General features: G+C 43.6%; 1 protein-coding gene across 1 annotated transcript in view; it reads left to right on the top strand.

Annotated features, from left to right (window-relative positions):
* The first annotated feature begins 262 nt into the window (after positions 1–262).
* SLC22A2 (solute carrier family 22 member 2) overlaps positions 263–21115 on the top strand; it is a 74120-nt gene continuing 53267 nt past the window's right edge. Inside the window, exon 1 of the mRNA XM_068279554.1 lies at positions 263–698. Coding sequence (XP_068135655.1) covers positions 282–698 — 417 coding nt within the window. The 5' untranslated portion in view covers positions 263–281. The remainder of the gene's footprint in view (positions 699–21115) is intronic.

The following is a 21115-nucleotide window of genomic DNA, read 5'->3' as shown; positions in this document are numbered from 1 at the left end:
TTAGTTAGTTAATACATTTAGTGATTTATAAAAAGGAATATAGTTTAATTTAACTTAGCATCTTCTGGCTGGTTCAGCTGCTTTAGCATGTAATCTGAAGTGCACTGTGCTATAGGCCAACCTCCCTATCAAGTACAAATAGCTAGTGTTCTCTTGTGAAATTTCTGGGAGTCTTTAGGTGGCTTTTTAGACAAAATCACACAATTTCAAAGCAGCTATTTAGCTGTTTAGCAAAACTCACACTTCTTTCAACAGACATCAGACCAATCCAGACCAAAAACATGCCAACTTTTGATGATGTTTTGGAGGATATCGGACAGTTTGGTTTATATCAGAAGCAATTGTTTTTTATCATGTGTTTCATTTCAGCTGTGTTTTGCCCGATATACGTGGGCATTGTTTTTCTAGGGTTTGTACCTAACTTCCGATGCAGTAACCCTGCAGTAGAAGAACTAAGTAGCAAATGTGGATGGACTTTTGAAGAAGAAATGAATTATACTATTTCTCTACTGGATGAGTCTTCAGATGTCTCATACTACAGTCAGTGTTTTCAGCATGATCTGGACTGGAATTGGACATCTCTCACTTGCGGGGACCCTATATCGAATAATACAGCATCTGGTAGCAAGAATGTAACTATTACCAGTTGTACGAATGGATGGGTCTATGACACTACAGGATCATCAGTAGTAACAGAGGTATGAATTATGCTGCAGTTTTATTAAGACCTGTATGCATGTGTGTATGATGCTAGCACACGACTGCTGCTCAATTAAAAGAGGCATTCATTATTCTGCTGTGACATGGTGAGCAGGGTGACTGTCAGCGATGAAACCAATGGCTGCAGAGCTGTTCTGGATCTATGCTGCAGAGTGAACCCGAGGTGAGAGGGATATGGAGGCTGCCATATTTATTTCCTTTTAAACAATACCAGTCTCCTGGCAGCCCTGCTGATCTATATGGCTGCTGTGGTGTCTGAATTACACCAGAAACAAGCTTGCAACTAATCTTGTCATTTCTGACAATATTGTCAGAAACACCTGATCTGCTGCATGCTTGTCCCGGGTCTATAGCTAAAAGTATTAGAGGCAGAGGATCAGCAGGACAGCCAGGCAACTGCTATTGCTTAAAATGAAATAAATATGGCAGCCTCCATATCACTCTCACCCCGGATTCACTTGAAGTATAAAGCTCATATTGATACTCTGTTCCATACTTAAATCATTCTAATCAAAACAATAGCTTGCGTCTTATTTATGAATTTCACATTTTTCACACTTTTTTTGAATGCATTTGTCAGTGTGTTTTGCGTTTGATGCAGTCATACCTTTTAGGCCTCTTGCACACTGCATGCATTTCCGATTCCGATTTTGCTTTTTAATCGGTTTTTACCTCCGATTCCGATTTTTAATCTTTACTGCATGCTGCGTTTTTGATCCATTTTTCTGTTGCATGTATTCAGGGAAAATCAGAATTGAAAATCGTAAACGGAATCAGAATCAGAAAACGGATTTGCAGTGTGCAGGGAGCCATACATGTGTTTTTTAATCATTTGCCTTTTCAACCATTGTAAAAAATGCAATATCATATTTATTTATTTTTCACTAAAATAAATGCCAACCCCAGACAGCTGGGATTTGCAATATAGCCAATAAGACTTTCATAATTGCGATTTCACATGCGTTTCTTCTGCACTGTGGCAAATGTGCTTCCAGCCTAACATGTCATCCATACTTTTGAGAGTAAATGAGTGGGGGATATTTTAGAGGTTCTTAAGAAAATATGTTATAGATGTCACAGAATCAAAAGGACACTATGACAAATTGTTTTTATACTTTGGTACTTTGGTATTCCCTGTAGCCTAAACAAACAGAAAATTGTTGTTAAAGGGACTCTATTGTGAGAGGGATATGGAATCTCCCATATTTATTTTCTTTTAAAGAATGCTAATTGGCTAGCAATCGTGCTGATTCTTTTGGCTGCAGTAGTGTCTGAACCACACAACCACACACCAGCCTAGGCTAAACATCACTGGGAGGGCAGGACTACATTCAATATACAGCACTATAGATACAGGAAGTGTTTGATGCTGAAACCAGGAAAATTACTGTAAAAGTGGGTATCCTGAATAATTTACTGCATTCTACCATATGTCATTACAATGCCTTTTGCAGAGGAACACGGTCCTCCAGCACACAAGGCTGAGACACCAAAGTGCGCCCCTCCATTGCTCTCACCCCAGCCGTCACACTGATTGCTATGAGACTAATGTTGGGATCTCATCACCATGAGATTTTTTGGCAGATAGATGGTTCGATAGATAATTTCCGACATGTCCGATCTGATTTTCAATCATTTTTCTCATCAATTTCTCATAGAAGTAAATGGAAATCGCTCAGGTAAAACGATCGGAAAATCGATCAGACAGTAAATCTGCTGTACACATTGTGTATACCCAGCATAAGAGGCACCCCAGGGCCCCCAACATCGTAATATATAGTTATCTGGCTTGCAGTCACTGCCATGTATCCCCTTTTCTTATTTCTCTCTGCTTCAAACACAATAGGGGAATGATAGCTGAGTGAGTTGTGTGCCCCCTCCTACAGTGTACCCTGAGGCTGGAGCCTCTCTCGCCTTTGCATTGGCCCGGCCCTGAATATATAGTGTGGTGCTACTGATCCATTGGGCATATATGTACGTAATTCTTCACTTTATCCGTTGCACTGCATGCATAATGAGCAGTGGGACTTTTCTCCTCCGCATCCATCGGAAATATAAAGTATGTACTTTATGCTCCACTTTATATGTTGCACTGCATGCATAATGCGCAGTGAGACTTTTTTCTCCTCCACAACTCCCCACTGTGAACCCAGCCTGTCTCAGTCCTAGTCATATGTACTGCTGGTGGCTGAGCTTTTATTCATGTTTTTCACCCACAACCCAGAGATGTTCAAGGAGACGTTCACTTTCCAAGTTGATGCACATTTCTTGTAGAGTGCATCCATCGTGGATCATTGTGAAATGCAGTTTGTGATCATTTGAAAATAAGTCAATTACGGGCTGCATGTAATTTGCATCAATCTGGAAAACTAAAATTATGTATGTCCGATTTCAGGCTTCACAGGCACTCATGTCCCCAAAACACGTTTTCTGAAAGCAGCATTTCTATGTTACTAGAAAGATGGTGTCCATTTATTTTTGTAATGAAAAGATACACATATCCAGGCAAATCCCCTTAAGTTAGGACATTTAAATAAGTTATTAGGGAGGTTCTAAAGGGGGTGTGGCTAGAAAAATAGCAAAAAACAGTTTACCCTTTGCACACTCACATGCAAATGTTCAAACAAATACATTCACATGGATCAATCATCCAGGCACCACCGCTCTCCCTACAGCTAAGTTAAAAGCTGGGGTCTTAGTTACAAAATAATGCATTCCCTTGTGTAGTCACCTACACTGCGCAGAAGTACCCAGGTAAACGTAGGTGTCCTAACTCTGGCCCAGTAACATGCATAGTGCAAGACATGCAGACATTCATTGCATCAAACCTAGCTAAAAGATTAGAAGCTCATATCCTGACGTCCTCTCCTGGAACAGATAGGTCATCAAACTAAACTCACTTTTTTTGCCATTTATTTTTTTAATGTCTGAGGTATTCAAATAAATTTTTGTTAATCTTGCATTCTTAAAGGAAAGGTTCAGGGTAACGTGGAAAAAAATAAAAATCCATATCCACTTACCCGGGGCTTCCTCCAGCCCGTGGCAGGCAGGAGGTGCCCTCGCCGCCGCTCCAGAGGCTTCCGGTCGTCTTCGGTGGCCGACCCGACCTGGCCAGGCCGGCTGCCAGGTCGGGCTCTTCTGCGCTCCACGGACGGGCTCTTCTGCGTCCCACGCGGGCGCGCTGACGTCATCGGACGTCCTCCGGGCTGTACTGCGCAGGCGAAGACGACCGGAAGCCTCTGGAGCGGCGGCGAGGGCACCTCCTGCCTGCCACGGGCTGGAGGAAGCCCCGGGTAAGTGGATATGGATTTTTATTTTTTTCAACGTTTCTCTGAACCTTCCCTTTAATGAAAAGACATAAAACCAGTGAGGCCTCATTCACACCTAAAATCAAACACGCAAATGCAAACGTTTTGCGTTTTTGTGCGCTTTTTTCCCCCTCTTGGCGCTCCACTGTACGCTGCATTTCTGGTAAAAGCGCTTTTCTAAGAGCTTTTCCATAGCGGGTTTTGTAATTCACTCCCTGACGCAAGTCAGGAAGTGAACTCTTTGACCCGGAAAAGAATAAATAGGATGTATTTATTCTTCAAAACGCGAATGCAATCGCTGCACAAAGGGATTTTGTGAGCATTTTGTGTTTTTCCCTTACCTTCCCTTATAGCAAAAGCACCCCAAAAATGGTACAGGCAACGCCGACCGCAAAGCAGGCGCAACGCGCTGATATGAACCTTCTCATAGAGATTCATTGCACAAGCATTTTATGGGCGATTTTGAAAATCGCCTGCGCTTGTAAAAGTGCAAAGATGCCTTTAGTGTGAACGAACCCTAAGAGTACATAAACATAATAATACACATACATTACACTAAATGTAATCTTCAGTCAATAAGTAACATTTACATCTAGATTTAGAACCTGGTATGCCTGTAGAATAGCTTTATATGATACTGTAAAAAACATGTGACAAAGTTATCTAACCCTCAAGTGTTCAAACTGTTTACCATTAAGTTATTACAGTAATAGTTACTTGTGTTGAGTGCATGGCAGAAAGTGGCAATGTCACAAAAGTACAAAAAAAAATAAAAGTACAAAGTCAAACTTTACTTAGAGGAAACATCAAGCAAATCATGCCTCCCCATGATATACTTACCCGGGGCTTCCTCCAGCCTCTTGCAGCCAACATTTTCCACGCAGCATCTCTGCTCTCATCCGCCGACCCGGGGTCCCTCTGCACTAGTGCGGGACCCTAAGCCGGCGGCTGAGAGCGGAGCTGTGGCGTGGGACATGTCGGCTGCAGTGGGCTGGAGGAAGCCCCGGGTAAGTATATCATGGGGAGGCACGATTTAATTGATGTTTCCTTTAAGCAGTAAAAGTGAAGTTAACTATGAAAATAACAACACTGTTGAAAATTAGTATTTTTACTAATGTTTTAAGATACACAAAAGTCTCCATGTTCACAGTGCAGACATTTGCCCTTACTGCAAGAAACTAGGATGAATAGCTAAAAGTCATCATCAGTCTCGAGGGGTGATTTAGGCTGTCACATTGGGGCTTTGCAATGCGTTGCGTTATACCAAACATTTAATTCATGAACTTCCCACCCTGACCCTCCCACATGGGCATGTCACTGTTAACCACACTACCATTCGCCCTACCTCTCAAGCCCACTGTCTGGGTGTCACCATGGACTCCGTACTCTCCTTCACCACTTTCACCTAAGCAACATCTGCAAGATCCACCCTTTCCTGACCTCTGTCACCACCAAACTCCTAATCCACTCCATCTTAATTTCTCGCCTTGACTACTGCAATGCCCTGCTGTTTGGTCTCCCTATGACTCGAATTGCCCCGCTGCAGTCTGTCATGAATGCAGCAGTCAGAATTATCCACTCTTCCCATCATTCCACCATGGAGGCTCCCCTCTGTGAATCCCTCCACTGGCTTCCTATCCAGTCCAGAATCAGATTCAAGATACTGTGTCTGGCATACAAAGCTGTCCACAAAACCTGCCCAACCTACATTTCTGATCTTACTCAGAGGTGGAGCACTTGAGAGAGGGCACCTCGCCCGAAACGTTGTGCTGGTTGTTTTATGCTGTAAATACCTATTCAATATTTAAATAAATGGAAATCGTTGGATAAGAATCCGCTGAGGGTTGAGTTCCTTATGGGATTTGCATGGAATGATCTGATTTACCTGGAGGATTAGTGACCCTTCCTACCATAGGAACTCCCCGTGATACATCAATTGCCTGAAGCCCACAGACACCCTTTTTGCATTGTGCTTACTCAGAGGTGCACACCTAGCCGCTCACTCCACTCCTCCAATGAACTTCACCTGACTGCTCCCCACATCACCCAGTCCCATGCACGCCTCCAGGACATCTCAAGAGCTGCTCCAACACTATGAAACTCTCTATCTCCCCCTATTAGGGTTGCCCCCTCCTTCAACACCTTCAAAGAGGCCCTCAAAATGCATCTTTTCATTTTGCCCCTCCCTCCTTTTCACTAGTGCTCTAAACCCACAGCTGAACTCTGGTTCTATACCTATCCTGTCCCTACCTCTCCCTCAAGATTAATTAACTACTTTGGCCTCCTGGACATAGTAGCTACGCCCAGGAGGCCATGTGCGCGTCCGCACGCTCCCGCTTGCCAATCGCGCACGTGCACGCGCGCTCCCGGCCGCGGTTCGTTAGCCTGGCAATCAGTGAATCGGGCTATGGTGCCCGATCACTGATTGCTTTCCCCCGCTGAAAAAGCGACAGCTTCTCTCGGAAGCTGTGCTTTTTCTGGCTGTAACGCTTAGAGTGACGTCATGTAAACAAACTCATGGCCGCCATCTTGTGGCCAAAAAGTAAAACTACAACTACAAGTGAAAAAAATAAAACTCAAGACACATTTACATTATAAAACTATGGCTTACATCCCACCCTCCCAAAAATACCCAAATAAAATGTTTAATACAAAAAAAAACAAAAAAAAACATTACAATAAAAAAAAACGTAACTATTTACCTAAGGGTCTAAACTTTTTAGATATCAATGTAAAGATGAAATATTTCTAAATTTTTTTTATTTTAAACTTGTAAATAGTGATAGATGCAAAACGGAAAAAATGCACCTTTATTTCCAAATAAAATATTGTCACCATACATTGTGATAGGGACATAATTTTAACGGTGTAATAACCGGGACATATGGGCAAATACAATACATGAGTTTTAATTATGGAGGCATGTATTTTAAAACTATAATGGCTGAAAACTAAGAAATAATGAATTTTTTCCGTTTTTTTCTTATTCTTCCTGTTAAAATGCATTTACAGTAAAGTGGCTCTTAGCAAAATGTACCCCCCCCAAAGAAAGCCAAATTGGTGGCGGAAAAAACAAGATATAGATCAGTTCATTGTGATAAGTAGTGATAAAGTTATAGGCTAATGAATGGGAGGTGAAAATTGCTCGGATGCATAAAGTGAAAACGACTGAAGGCTGAAGTGGTTAAGCTTTCAGCAGGGTTCTCCTCCTTGTGTCGCCTGTCTGTTCATGCACCTCCATTACCATACAACCATCCTATGGATCTGAGTGAACTCTTGAGTTAACTCGACTTGCCTAATCTCCATGCTCCCATCCAGTGACTGACTAAGCATTAACTTGTAGACATACTGTGCTGCTGTATGTCATCCCTAAATATTGTCTGTAACCTTAACCACTTTGGTACCAGCAGCCTCTGCCCCTTAAGGACCAGAGCCCGCTAGGACAGTAAAACGCTGCAAAAATCCGAATCGCCACAAAAATCCACCGCTCCCGACGGTCACGCAGTTCTGTCCCATCGCAGGCTGCTCTCTCTGCCGTTTCTGTGATGGCAGAGCGCAGTGCGCCAGTCAGGAGCTGCTTTAATTTGCTCCTGACCCTGTCAATCAATGTAAGCCAACGGAATAGGCTTACAGTGATGACAGAGCCAGGAGCCAATGAAAACTGCTCCTGACCGGCTCACAGTACTGGCGAGCGAATTGCGGCGGGGTTAAAGCAGCAAGATCGGCGGTAACTGCGGGGACACGCGGTTAATGGGACGTTGAACCTACATCCAATCAGGGCCGCAGCACCACCTGCTGGACGTAGATTCAACCTACGTCAGTTAACTAATGTCCAGCACTGTGTAATATGTTGGCAATCTATAAATACAATATACTGTAAATATATAAATAAATATAACGCAATTGAAAGCAACATTTGCTGTGTCATGGGATGCAACACAGAGAGGGCTCCTTCAGAAATTTGAGGGATCCATACTGGCAAGTTTACTGGGCCTCCCTCACTCCCCTCTGCCCCACCCCCCAAAAAGAAACATGATGTTAGTGCTATATAAATACATAATAATAACATGGTAGGACATTGTACTATGACTATGGTAAGATTGGATTGTGAGCTCCTCTGAGGACAGTCAGTGATGTGACTATGTACTCTGCAAAGGGCTGCAGAAGATGTCAGTACTATATAAATACATAATAATAATAATAATAATAATATGGTAGGACATTAGACTATGACTATCTATGCTAAATAAATACTTATAATAATTAGGGTGACAAACTAATGGAATTCTTTTAGAGATGGAGATATCAGGAGGGAATGAAAAAAAGCTTAGTGACTGGGAGGGAAAGAGACATAGCTGTACTCAGGAGACTGTGGGGACATTGGAATACTAGGGTGATACATTGTAGAAATTAATTGTTATACTGAAGATTCTACAATACTTGGTGGACGGGGACTGGTATAATACAATGTGCAGTCACACAAATGCAGTGAAAGGTATGCAGTGCCTAGTATTACAATACAATGTGCAGCTGTCACACAGGTGCACTTAACAGGTATGCACGGACTGGTATATAAAACAGCATGTGGTCACACAGAGGTGCAGTGAACAGGTATGCATTGGCTGGTATATAAAGCTGCGTGCTGTCACACACAGGTGCAGTGAAAGGTATACAGTGACTGGTATTACAATACAATGTGCAGCTGTCACACACACAGGTGCAGTGAAAGGTATGCACGGACTGGTATATAAACACACTAGGCACTGAATGTGCTGGGTCTGGCACAGTATAGCAATTAACAAGGGCCAGCTGTGACAGACAGGGCTGTTTATGCCGTGTCAGTGGGAGACGCACGCACGCACGCACGCACGCACGCACGCACACTGTTTTGATGGTGTGCTTTTCTGGCAACAAATATCAGCAAGGAGCAAGCTAACAGACCTCCTAACTATCGCTTTCCCTATCTCTCCAATGTCTCTCCCTTCTCTCACTAATACAGCAGCAACACAGAATGAGAACATGTCCGACGCTGCTGCCTTATATGAGGGGGGGGGGGGGGGCAGGGCTCCAGGGGGGAGTGCACCCTGATTGGCTGCCATGTGTCTGCTGACTGTGATGTAGAGGGTCAAAGTTTAGCCAAAAGATGTAGTATAGGAGGCGGGTCGAATCGGCATAAAGTTTGCGATCCGAACCCGCGTTGTTTCCGCGAATAAGTTCGCATGCAAACCGTTCGGGGCAGCTCTAGTAGGGAGCAATGCAGATTAGGTGTAAACTATCAGGATTCTGTGCTGAAAGAAAGGCATTTGCTGCTCTGAGTGCCCCAGCATCTCACACAGGCTTCAGTCATTGTAGGGTCAGATCAGCTTGCCTTGTCTCCGGAGCCCTCTTTTTCACTCAGAAAGCCTGACTGGAGACTGTTATCTTAGTGATAAGACTGCAGTAATTGTTAAGGTGCCCATAGACCTAAAAATTATGGGCAGATTCGACAAAGAGACAAATTTATCTCTTAATCGAATCTGATTAGAGATACATTTGTGTCTTGTCAATTCTGCCCATACACTACAGGCCGATTCCCGTCCGATTTCAGCATGAAATCTTCAGGGAATCTGAGCCCGCTGCCCCTGCACCGCCGCTGCTCCCAATGTATAAATGTGCCCCCCGTGTGCATTTATACGTTACTTGTCCTGTTGCAGCCTCCGCAAACCTCCGGGCGGTATTTCGCATGCGGTACTGGCGCATAGCATCTGACGTCGGCGCATAGTGGGCCACGTTATTAGCTTTTTCAATGAAAACTTTTTTTCCAGTTGAACTGGTGTCTATATCATCTGGAGAGTAAAGCAATTACTTCTCTTTTTATTGTTTTAGTATTTTAAAATACAAATAAAAAATTAAATAGAACACACATTGGGCGCCTCCATCCAACCCACTACCAGTCAGACCTCCTTTGGAGGTAATAGCTTTGCAGTTTTTCTGGAAAGTCTATCGTACTACAGGAGAGCAACCGTCTAGTATCCAGCAGGACCTGGCGTACCGAGCCCGGATGGATAATTCCCTGAAGGCCTATACAGAGGTTGCAGGAACTGCAACCCACCATTGTGAGTATATATTTATATACGTTTATCCTCCCTATACTGGACGATACTGCACCATTGGTCTCCCAGTCTCTCCCTACTTCTCACCTAGGTATTCTTGGCTCTTAACAGAATCACCAAAGAAAAAAAACCTTATACATGTGTACGAGGCTTAACCACTTGAGGACCTAGGGCTTTCTACCCCTTAAGGACCGGCCACTTTTTTTCCATTCAGACCACTGCAGCTTTCACGGTTTATTGCTCGCTCATACAACCTACCACCTAAATGAATTTTGGCTCCTTTTCTTGTCACTAATAAAGCTTTCTTTTAGTGCTATTTGATTGCTCCTGCGATTTTTACTTTTTATTATATTCAGCAAAAAAGACATGAATTTTGGCAAAAAAATGATTTTTTTTAACTTTCTGTGCTGACAGTTTTCAAATAAAGTAAAATTTCTGTATACATGCAGCGCGAAAAATGTGGACAAACATGTTTTTGATAAAAAAAAACCCATTCAGTGTACATTTATTGGTTTGGGTAAAAGTTATAGCGTTTACAAACTATGGTGCAAAAAGTGAATTTTCCCAGTTTCAAGCATCTATGACTTTTCTGACCCCCTGTCATGTTTCATGAGGGGCTAGAATTCCAGGATAGTATAAATACCCCCCAAATGACCCCATTTTGGAAAGAAGACATCCCAAAGTATTCACTGAGAGGCATAGTGAGTTCATAGAAGATATTATTTTTTGTCACAAGTAAGCGGAAAATGACACTTTGTGAAAAAAAAAAAAAAAAAAAAAAAGTTTCCATTTCTTCTAACTTGCGACAAAAAAAAATGAAATCTGCCACGGACTCACCATGCTCCTCTCTGAATACCTTGAAGTGTCTACTTTCCAAAATGGGGTCATTTGTGGGGTGTGTTTACTGTCCTGACATTTTGGGGGGTGCTAAATTGTAAGCACCCCTGTAAAGCCTGAAGGTGCTCATTGGACTTTGGACCCCTTAGCGCAGTTAGGGTGCAAAAAAGTGCCACACATGTGGTATTGCCGTACTCAGGAGAAGTAGTATAATGTGTTTTGGGGTGTATTTTTACACATACCCATGCTGGGTGGGAGAAATATCTCTGTAAATGACAATTTGTTAATTTTTTTTACACACAATTGTCCATTTACAGAGATCTTTCTCCCACTCAGCATGGGTATGTGTAAAAATACACCACAAAACACATTATACTACTTCTCCTGAGTACGGCGATACCACATGTGTGGCACTTTTTTGCACCCTAACTGCGCTAAAGGGCCCAAAGTCCAATGAGTACCTTTAGAATTTCACAGGTCATTTTGAGAAATTTCGTTTCAAGACTACTCCTCACGGTTTAGGGCCCCTAAAATGCCAGGGCAGTATAGGAACCCCACAAATGACCCCATTTTAGAAAGAAGACACCCCAAGGTATTCCGTTAGGAGTATAGTGAGTTCATAGAAGATTTTATTTTTTTGTCAAAAGTTAGCGGAAATTGATTTTAATTGTGTTTTTTCACAAAGTGTCATTTTCCACTAACTTTTGACAAAAAATAAAATCTTCTATGAACTCACCATACTCCTAACGGAATACCTTGGGGTGTCTTCTTTCTAAAATGGGGTCATTTGTGGGGTTCCTATACTGCCCTGGCATTTTAGGGGCCCTAAACCGTGAGGAGTAGTCTTGAAACGAAATTTCTCAAAATGACCTGTGAAATTCTAAAGGTACTCATTGGACTTTGGGCCCTTTAGCGCAGTTAGGGTGCAAAAAAGTGCCACACATGTGGTATCGCCGTACTCAGGAGAAGTAGTACAATGTGTTTTGGGGTGTATTTTTACACATACCCATGCTGGGTGGGAGAAATACCTCTGTAAATGGACAATTGTGTGTAAAAAAATCAAAAGATTGTCATTTACAGAGATATTTCTCCCACCCAGCATGGGTATGTGTAAAAATACACCCCAAAACACATTATACTACTTCTCCCGAGTACGGCGATACCACATGTGTGGCACTTTTTTGCACCCTAACTGCACTAAGGGGCCCAAAGTGCAATGAGTACCTTTAGGATTTCACAGGTCATTTTTGTTTCAAGACTACTCCTCACGGTTTAGGGCCCCTAAAATGCCAGGGCAGTATAGGAACCCCACTAATGACCCCATTTTAGAAAGAAGACACCCCAAGGTATTCCGTTAGGAGTATGGTGAGTTCATAGAAGTTTTTATTTTTTTGTCACAAGTTAGCGGAAATTGATTTTAATAGTTTTTTTTTCACAAAGTGTCATTTTCCGCTAACTTGTGACAAAAAATAAAATCTTCTATGAACTCACCATACTCCGTACGGAATACCTTTGGGTGTCTTCTTTCTAGAATGGGGTCATTTGTGGGGTTCCTATACTGCCCTGGCATTTTAGGGGCCCTAAACCGTGAGGAGTAGTCTTGAAACCAAATGTCGCAAAATGACCTGTGAAATCCTAAAGGTACTCATTGGACTTTGGGCCCCTTAGCGTACTTAGGGTGTAAAAAAGTGTCACACATGTGGTACCGCCGTACTCAGGAGAAGTAGTATAATGCGTTTTGGGGTGTATTTTTACACATACCCATGCTAAGTGGGAGAAATATCTCTGTAAATGACAATTGTTTGATTTTTTTACACACAATTGTCCATTTACATAGAAATTTCTCCCATCCAGCATGGGTATGTGTAAAAATACACCCCAAAACACATTATACTACTTTTCCTGAGTACAGCGGTACCACATGTGTGACAATTTTTTGCAGCCTAGGTGCGCTAAGGGGCCCAACGTCCTATTCACAGGTCATTTTGAAGCATTTGTTTTCTAGACTACTCCTCGCGGTTTAGGGCCCCTAAAATGCCAGGGCAGTATAGGAACCCCACAAGTGACCCCATTTTAGAAAGAAGACACCCCAAGGTATTCCGTTAGGTGTATGGCGAGTTCATAGAAGATTTTATTTTTTGTCACAAGTTAGTGAAAAATGACACTTTGTGAAAAAAAACCAATAAAAATTAATTTCCGCTAACTTTTGACAAAAATAAAATCTTCTATGAACTCGTCATACACCTAACAGAATACCTTGGGGTGTCTTTTTTTCTAAAATAGGGTCACTTGTGGGGTTCCTATACCGCCCTGGCATTTTACAGGCCCAAAACCGTGAGTAGTCTGGAAACCACATGTCTCAAAATGACTGTTCAGGGGTATAAGCATCTGCAAATTTTGATGACAGGTGGTCTATGAGGGGGCGAATTTTGTGGAACCGGTCATAAGCAGGGTGGCCTTTTAGATGACAGGTTGTATTGGGCCTGATCTGATGGATAGGAGTGTTAGGGGGGTGACAGGAGGTGATTGATGGGTGTCTCAGGGGGTGGTTAGAGGGGAAAATAGATGCAATCAATGCACTGGGGAGGTGATCGGAAGGGGGTCTGAGGGGGATCTGAGGGATTGGCCGAGTGATCAGGAGCCCACACGGGGCAAATTGGGGCCTGATCTGATGGGTAGGTGTGCAGGAGGTGATTGATGGGTGTCTCAAGGTGTGATTAGAGGGGGGAATAGATGCAAGCAATGCACTGGCGAGGTGATCAGGGCTGGGGTCTGAGGGCATTCTGAGGGTGTGGGCGGGTGATTGAGTGCCCTAGGGGCAGATAGGGGTCTAATCTGATAGGTAGCAGTGACAGGGGGTGATTGATGGGTAATTAGTGGGTGTTTAGGGTAGAGAATAGATGGAAACACTGCGCTTGGGTGGTGATCTGATGTCGGATCTGCGGGCGATCTATTGGTGTGGGTGGGTGATCAGTTTGCCCGCAAGGGGCAGGTTAGGGGCTGATTGATGGGTGGCAGTGACAGCGGGTGATTGATGGGTGGAAGTGACAGGGGGTGATTGATGGGTGGCAGTGACAGGGGGTGATTGATGGGTGATTGATAGGTGATTGACAGGTAATCAGTGGGTTATTACAGGGGAGAACAGATGTAAATATTGCACTGGCGAATTGATAAGGGGGGGTCTGAGGGCAATCTGAGCGTGTAGGCGGGCGATTGGGTGCCCGCAAGGGGCAGATTAGGGTCTGATCTGATGGGTAACAGTGACAGGTGGTGATAGGGGGTGATTGATGGGTAATTAGTGGGTGTTTAGAGGAGAGAATAGATGTAAACGCTGCGCTTGGGTGGTGATCTGATGTAGGATCTGCGGGCGATCTATTGGTGTGGGTGGGTGATCAGATTGCCCGCAAGGGGCAGGTTAGGGGCTGATTGTTGGGTGGCAGTGACGGGGTGATTGATGGGTGATAGGTGATTGGCAGGTGATTGACAGGTGATCAGTGGGTTATTACAGGGAAGAACAGATGTAATTAATGCACTGGTGAATTGATAAGGGGGGGGTCAGAGGGCAATCTGAGCGTGTGGGCGGGTGATTGGGTGCCCGCAAGGGGCAGATTAGGGTCTGATCTGATAGGTAAAAGTGACAGGTGGTGATAGGGGGTGATTGATGGGTGATTGATGGGTAATTAGTGTGTGTTTAGAGGAGAGAATAGATGTAAACAATGGATTTGGGAGGTGATCTGATGTCGGATCTGCGGGCGATCTATTGGTGTGGGGGGGTGATCAGATTGCCCGCAAGGGGCAGGTTAGGGGCTGGCTGATGGGTGGCAGTGACAGGGGGTGATTGATGGGTGATTGATGGGTGATTGACAGGTGATTGACAGGTGATTGACAGGTGATCAGGGGGATAGATGCATACAGTAAACAGGGGGGGTGGTCTGGGGGGGGGGGGGTCTGGGGAGAATCTGAGGGGTGGGGGGTGATCAGGAGGGGGCAGGGAGCAGGGTGGGGGATAAAAAAAAAAATAGCGTTGACAGATAGTGACAGGGAGTGATTGATGGGTGATTAGGGGGGTGATTGGGTGCAAACAGGGGTCTGGGGGGTGGGCAGGAGGGGGTCTGATGGGTGCTGTGGGCGATCTGGGGCAGGGGGGGGGGAAAAATCAGTGTGCTTGGTGCAGACTAGGGTGGCTGCAGCCTGCCCTGGTGGTCCCTCGGACACTGGGACCACCAGGGCAGGAGGCAGCCTGTATAATACACTTTGTAAACATTACAAAGTGTATTATACACTTTGTATGCGGCGATCGCGGGGTTAACATCCCGCCGGCGCTTCCGTATGGCCGGCGGGATGTTGCGGCGGGTGAGCGGCGCCAGGCGGAGGCGGAGGATCGCGTCACTGATGACGCGATCGCTCCGCCCATGCCCCTACAAGGACCGCCGCCAATTGTCAATACGGCGGTCCTTGCGGGGTGCACTTCCCGGCCGCCAATTGTACATACGGCGGTCGGGAAGTGGTTAACTGTCACAATCTACCTGCTACAGAGTGAGACTTCTTAACCCAAGTGGGGTCACATTTATTCTCCCCGCTTTGCATATACCAAGTTTGGTTCTTAATTTTCTTTTTTTACTTGAAAAAAATACAACAGAGAGACTATTAGTAGGAGGGCTTTTCGGTCTCTTTTATCCCCATAAACATTCCTAGTGGTTTGGGTCACCCTGAGCTGCTTGGTTACTCTGAAGATCTGTCAAGGAACTGAACTTCTCTCAAGTACTGTTATTTTACAATTGAACATGTTTCAAATCCATAGGGTCCCATTCACACTATGGGCAGTGGCATAAGGAGCTATGGACCCCAGTGCAAGTTTTACATTGGCCCCCCAAGCACTCTATAAATAACAATTGATATGGTGCACCAAAACCTGGCAAGGACAACCACAGTTTCAGAGGTGCAAGAAGGGGATGTGGAACACTTTGTTAATGATTACTACTATTCAAAGCACCTATAGACGTGATTATTACCAGCACAGGACCAATAAGGAGCTAATACTGCAGTGAGGAATGGCTGGCTTAAAACCCTTAAACCCTCTGGCTTAGGGGCCACGGTGTGGTCACAGCTTCTGCAACCCCTATTGCTATGCCACTGCCTATGGTGCAGATTTACTAACCGGCTGAAACATTTTCTTGCATAGACAGCATACGTAAATGTTACCAATATTTATGCAAAGCATGTAACGTAGTTGTGTCACTTGCATTATGTACACGAAGCGCATGTTGGGTGTATAACATGCATTATACAAGCAAGATGTGTGTTGTGAACATAACCAGTTACGCTTTTTGCGCAATGGCCATTAGGTACTAAACATTGGTAAAATGTTCTTGCGCTGTCTGTGCAAATAAAATGAATCACTTGTTAGTGAATCTTCTCCAATGTGCATCGCATGTTTTATGCATACTGTATAACAAATGCATAGTAATGATCAATAGCTTTGAATGTTGCCATTCACACTAACGTATAGCATACTTTTAGTGTACTGCTAAATGCATTTATGCACACATCTCACATGTCATACGGAAACTGTAGCTATGTCATAATGCTCAGATTAAAATGCAAACAACCTTATCTATTTTATGACACAATAATGAGTGTGATGAGAATAAGCCATGACTGTTCACCAAGAAATGTGTGTTATATGCATTCCTAGAACTAATAGGCATTCCTAATAGACTAATTTGCCAAATCATGATAACATTTGTTTAAAATATGACAGGAATGCAGGATACTTCTGAGGACAAAACACATCTCTTGATAAGGGCATTTTATTAAAAATACAAAATAACATGTAACAAATAGCAAAAAGCCTTCCATTATAAGCAATATTCCAGGCATAGTTTATGAAGCTTTAACCTCTTTAGCTCCAGAGGTTTATACCCCCCTAGTGACCAGGCCATTTTTTACAATTCGTCACTTCACAACTTTAACAGTTTATTGCCCGGTCATACAACTTGGCGCCCAAATGAATTTTACCTCCTTTTCTTCTCACAAATAGAGCTTTCCTTTGGTGCTATTTGATTGCTGCTGCCATTTATATATATTTTTTTAAATTTCCTTAATTCCCCCCCCCCCCCAAATTGGCCTTAGACTTAGACCAAGACCATACTCTGTAAAGTGCTGTGTAAGTTGTCAGTGCCAAATGAATACATAAATTAGTAAATTACGGAAATAAGCAGCCTACCAGCGCTGATCACTGGCTGGCAGGCTGATTGCTGGGCCCCGCTATGTACAGTGACAGGAGAGCCATATGGCATTGCTGAGACCTGAGAGAGCCGCTGTCCCGCCGCCATCCTGCGTTACACGGAAGCGGCTAAGGACACCTGAAGTGAGAGGCATAGCTGTCATATTTGTTTCCTTTTAAAGCGGACCCAAACCAAACATTTTTTTTTATTAAAAATATTTAGTTGCACCACTCTGACACATACAAAGATAAATAAACACTCCTTCAAGCCTATGAGCATTTCAGTGCATGCTTTTCACCCTTCTCTTTTGTTAACTAGGATTATACTGGGGGCAGCCATTAGCAATTCCTCCATTGCCGAACACCATCTACTCCACCAGTTTGCCGGATTTTGTCCTGGCAATTTAAAAGGAAGGGAGGTGTTCTTCCAATAAATGTAAAATATTTTATATTTGTCATCATGCAGCTGAAAAAAGGCTGCTATTTATTATTATAATTTACAAAATAGATTTTATTTCTGAAATCTTGTATTTTTAATTTGGGTCCACTTTAAACAATACCACTTACCTGGTGTTCTGTTAATCTATTATTTTTCAGTAGTGTCTAAATCACAAATCTGAAACAAGCCTGTGGTAAATCCCAGTAAACTTTAGCCAAATGCTTGATCTGCATATACTTGTTCAGTGTTTATGGCTAAAAGTATTAGAGGCAGAAAATCAGTAGAAAAGCCAGACTATTTGAATTGTTAAACCACTTCAAGCCACGGGCTGTTTTACCCTTCCTACCAGGAGCCATGTTTACATTTCAGCGTGCCTCGGCCTCCCATTCCTTTGGTCATAACTTTATCACTGCTTATCACACCTAAAGGATCTACCGTATATCTATTTTTCCACCACAAATTATGCGTTTTGTGTGTGATATTTATTTTCAGTAATTACGTTATTTTCTATGCATTTAAAGGGGAAAAAAACAAGGAAAAAAAATTCCATCCCCTGTAGTTTTAAAATAAACAATGCTACTGTAGATAAAGCCAACACATTTTATTTGCCCAATTTTCCTGATTATTACAACATTTAAATTATGTTTCTAGTACAATGTCTTGTGACAATATATTATTTGGAAATAAAGGTGTATTTAGGCTATTTTGTGCTTTTTTGTTTGTTGTTTTTCACTGTACCCAATCAATAACTACAAGCCCTTATTTGCAAAAATAAATCTCATATATACACACATATTAAAAAAATCGGATTCCCTAAGGTAACTATTTATGCATGTTTTTTTAATGCTGTCACTGTTTTTTTTTTTTTTTTAAACACGTGCATTACTACTGTTTGTCCTCTGTTTGTTCTTTGTTCAAAAAAAGTGTTTGTGTTTTTTTAACTTTAATTTTACTTTCATTTTAATGAATAAACATGGTTTCTGGCTAAAGCTATGATCATTCATTCATAGCTTTGATTGGCTTTGGGAACATATGTTAGTGTTCACCAATCACTGGCAAGTAAGTCCCGGTGTGAACCAGTGGTGGGAGCGCAACTGATTGACAGGATGCACCTGTATATATTCTTTGCCGGATTGTGCTGCAAACTGGATGCACGTATATGTCCAGTTTGCAGGAACAGAGTAAAACAGAGGTATCAAACTCGAATACAAAGTGGGCTGAAATTGATCACTGGGACCAACCTCAATGTCTAATGGCCACTTCCCTCCCTTATAAAGTTCCCTTGTGTTTAATGCCCCCCCACCCAGCCTCACCTATACGGTTCCCTAGTGTCTAGTGGCCCCCCTCCCTCCCCTATACAGTTCCCTAATGTCTAGTGGCCTCCCTCTCTCCACTATCCAGTTCCCTGGTGTCTAGCTGTCCCCCTTCCACCCCTAAACAGCTACGTGGTGTCTAGTCAGGGGCGTCTCTAGCCATTTTGTCACTCCAGGCGAGAAATCCTGTGGCGCCTTCCTCCCCCCCCCCCCCCCCCGTGATTGCCCCCAGCCCCATACCCCCCCTATTGCTGCATGGGTTCACCAGAAAATAATTGTAACGCAGCTGAGCGTTTCACCATAAAATATACTTATTGCGGCATGCACTCACACACAACACACAGTATATACACACACACACACAGTACACACACACTATACACACGCACGCAGTACACACACATACACCGCACACAACATACACACTATACACAGTACACACACACACTACACACACACACACGCACTATACACACGCACACACAGAGCACACTATACACAGCACACAGTAGAAATACACTATACTATTATACTAATTCCGGTTTTCACTACCTTATAGTGTGTCTGATCCCTTATGCAGAGAAATAATGAGGAGAGAAAAGATGAAAGAGAGGGAAGAAGATATTTGCCTCACCAGGATTGGACTTTTATTTAGCTTTCCTGTATGACAAGAAGACACAGACACCCAGCACTAGGGAAAGAGGGAAACAAAGGTGAATGAAGAAGGCTGGTGCACACCAAGAGTGCTTCAGAGTGGTTTTCAAATTTACAGCAATTTGAAAAGTGCTGGGCTAATGTTACCCTATGAGGGTGTTCCCACAGCAGTGTTGTGATCGCAAACATGCTGCAGATAGCATTTATTGGAGCGATTCTTTCAAAAATCGCTTCACAAAGTCGAATTGCTAGCGATTGCGATTTTGTTGTGCACTAGCCCAGAGATAGGAGGAGTGGAGTGAGACTGAGAATAGCCTGAGATGGAGCAGAGAGCTTATCTGTATTGCAGTCCCACATTACACAGAGGCTAGTTGCTGTTAATAGGACTGCTGTCCCTGCCAGTCTCCCACACAAGTCAGAAAGCAGCCCTCCCGGAGTCTAGGGACTGTCAAAACTTTTCAACCTGTTTAACACCTTATCTGCACATGCAGTCATTTTAAAAATGGGGAGAGACCAGACAGATTTTTTCCCACGGACCCTCCTCTGCATCATGCTGTGTATATTTACCAGCTTGCCTGCCCTCTAATTGCACTTTTATCATCTAGCCCAGTGTTTTACAATGCCTTACAACAACAAACCTGAATACAGCAGACACAGGACCAACCCTAAATCACTGAATGAAAGGCGGCCTGGGGGGCAGTCAATGCCTGGCTGCTACAGTCTCTACTTCCATGCAGTTACCAGTAGCAGAGAGAGGGACTGAATGAATCTCCGGAACTGATGCTGTACTCGGATCCCTGACTAGGATGAGTGCCTTCTCTCACTGACTCATTCATTACTGTGGTTCTTTGAATCATTGAGCTGAAGGAAATGAATGAATTAGTTAGTAAATCAGTCATGAGTCAGAGGCTGCTGCTGCTGCTGCGTAACCTGATACTTGAGTGAGTTGAGAGGCATTTCTCCTCTCACTACTCAGTTCAGCAGCACCCTTCCTCCTCCTGTCGCCCTTCCCTCCTCCTGTCACCCTAGGCAAGAATTTATAGCTGCCTAATGGCTCAGACGCCTCTGTGTCTAGTGGCTATCTTCCCTCCTCTTTACAGTTTACTGGAGTCTAATGCTTTCCCCTTTCCCTCCCCCCATAAAAGTGGCAGCCTCCATATCCCTCTCACTTGAGGTGTCCTTTAAGTATTGCCTTTGATGACCATAACAAACTTGTTATATTTTCACTTCCATTTTTATAACCCTGAGTCATGAGTCAGAGGCTGCTGCTGCTGCTGCGTAACCTGATACTTGAGTGAGTTGAGAGGCATTTCTCCTCTCACTACTCAGTTCAGCAGCGCCCTTCCCTCCTCCTGTCACCCTAGGCAAGAATTTATAGCTGCCTAATGGCTCAGATGCCTCGTGTCTAGTGGCTATCTTTCCTCCTTTTTACAGTTTACTGGAGTCTAATGCTTTCCCCTTTCCCTCCCCCCATAAAAGTGGCAGCCTCCATATCCCTCTCACTTCAGGTGTCCTTTAAGTATTGC

The sequence above is a fragment of the Hyperolius riggenbachi genome, chromosome 4 (genome assembly GCF_040937935.1).
Source record: "Hyperolius riggenbachi isolate aHypRig1 chromosome 4, aHypRig1.pri, whole genome shotgun sequence".
NCBI lineage: Eukaryota > Metazoa > Chordata > Amphibia > Anura > Hyperoliidae > Hyperolius > Hyperolius riggenbachi.
This window is presented reverse-complemented; position numbering and strand designations above follow the sequence as displayed.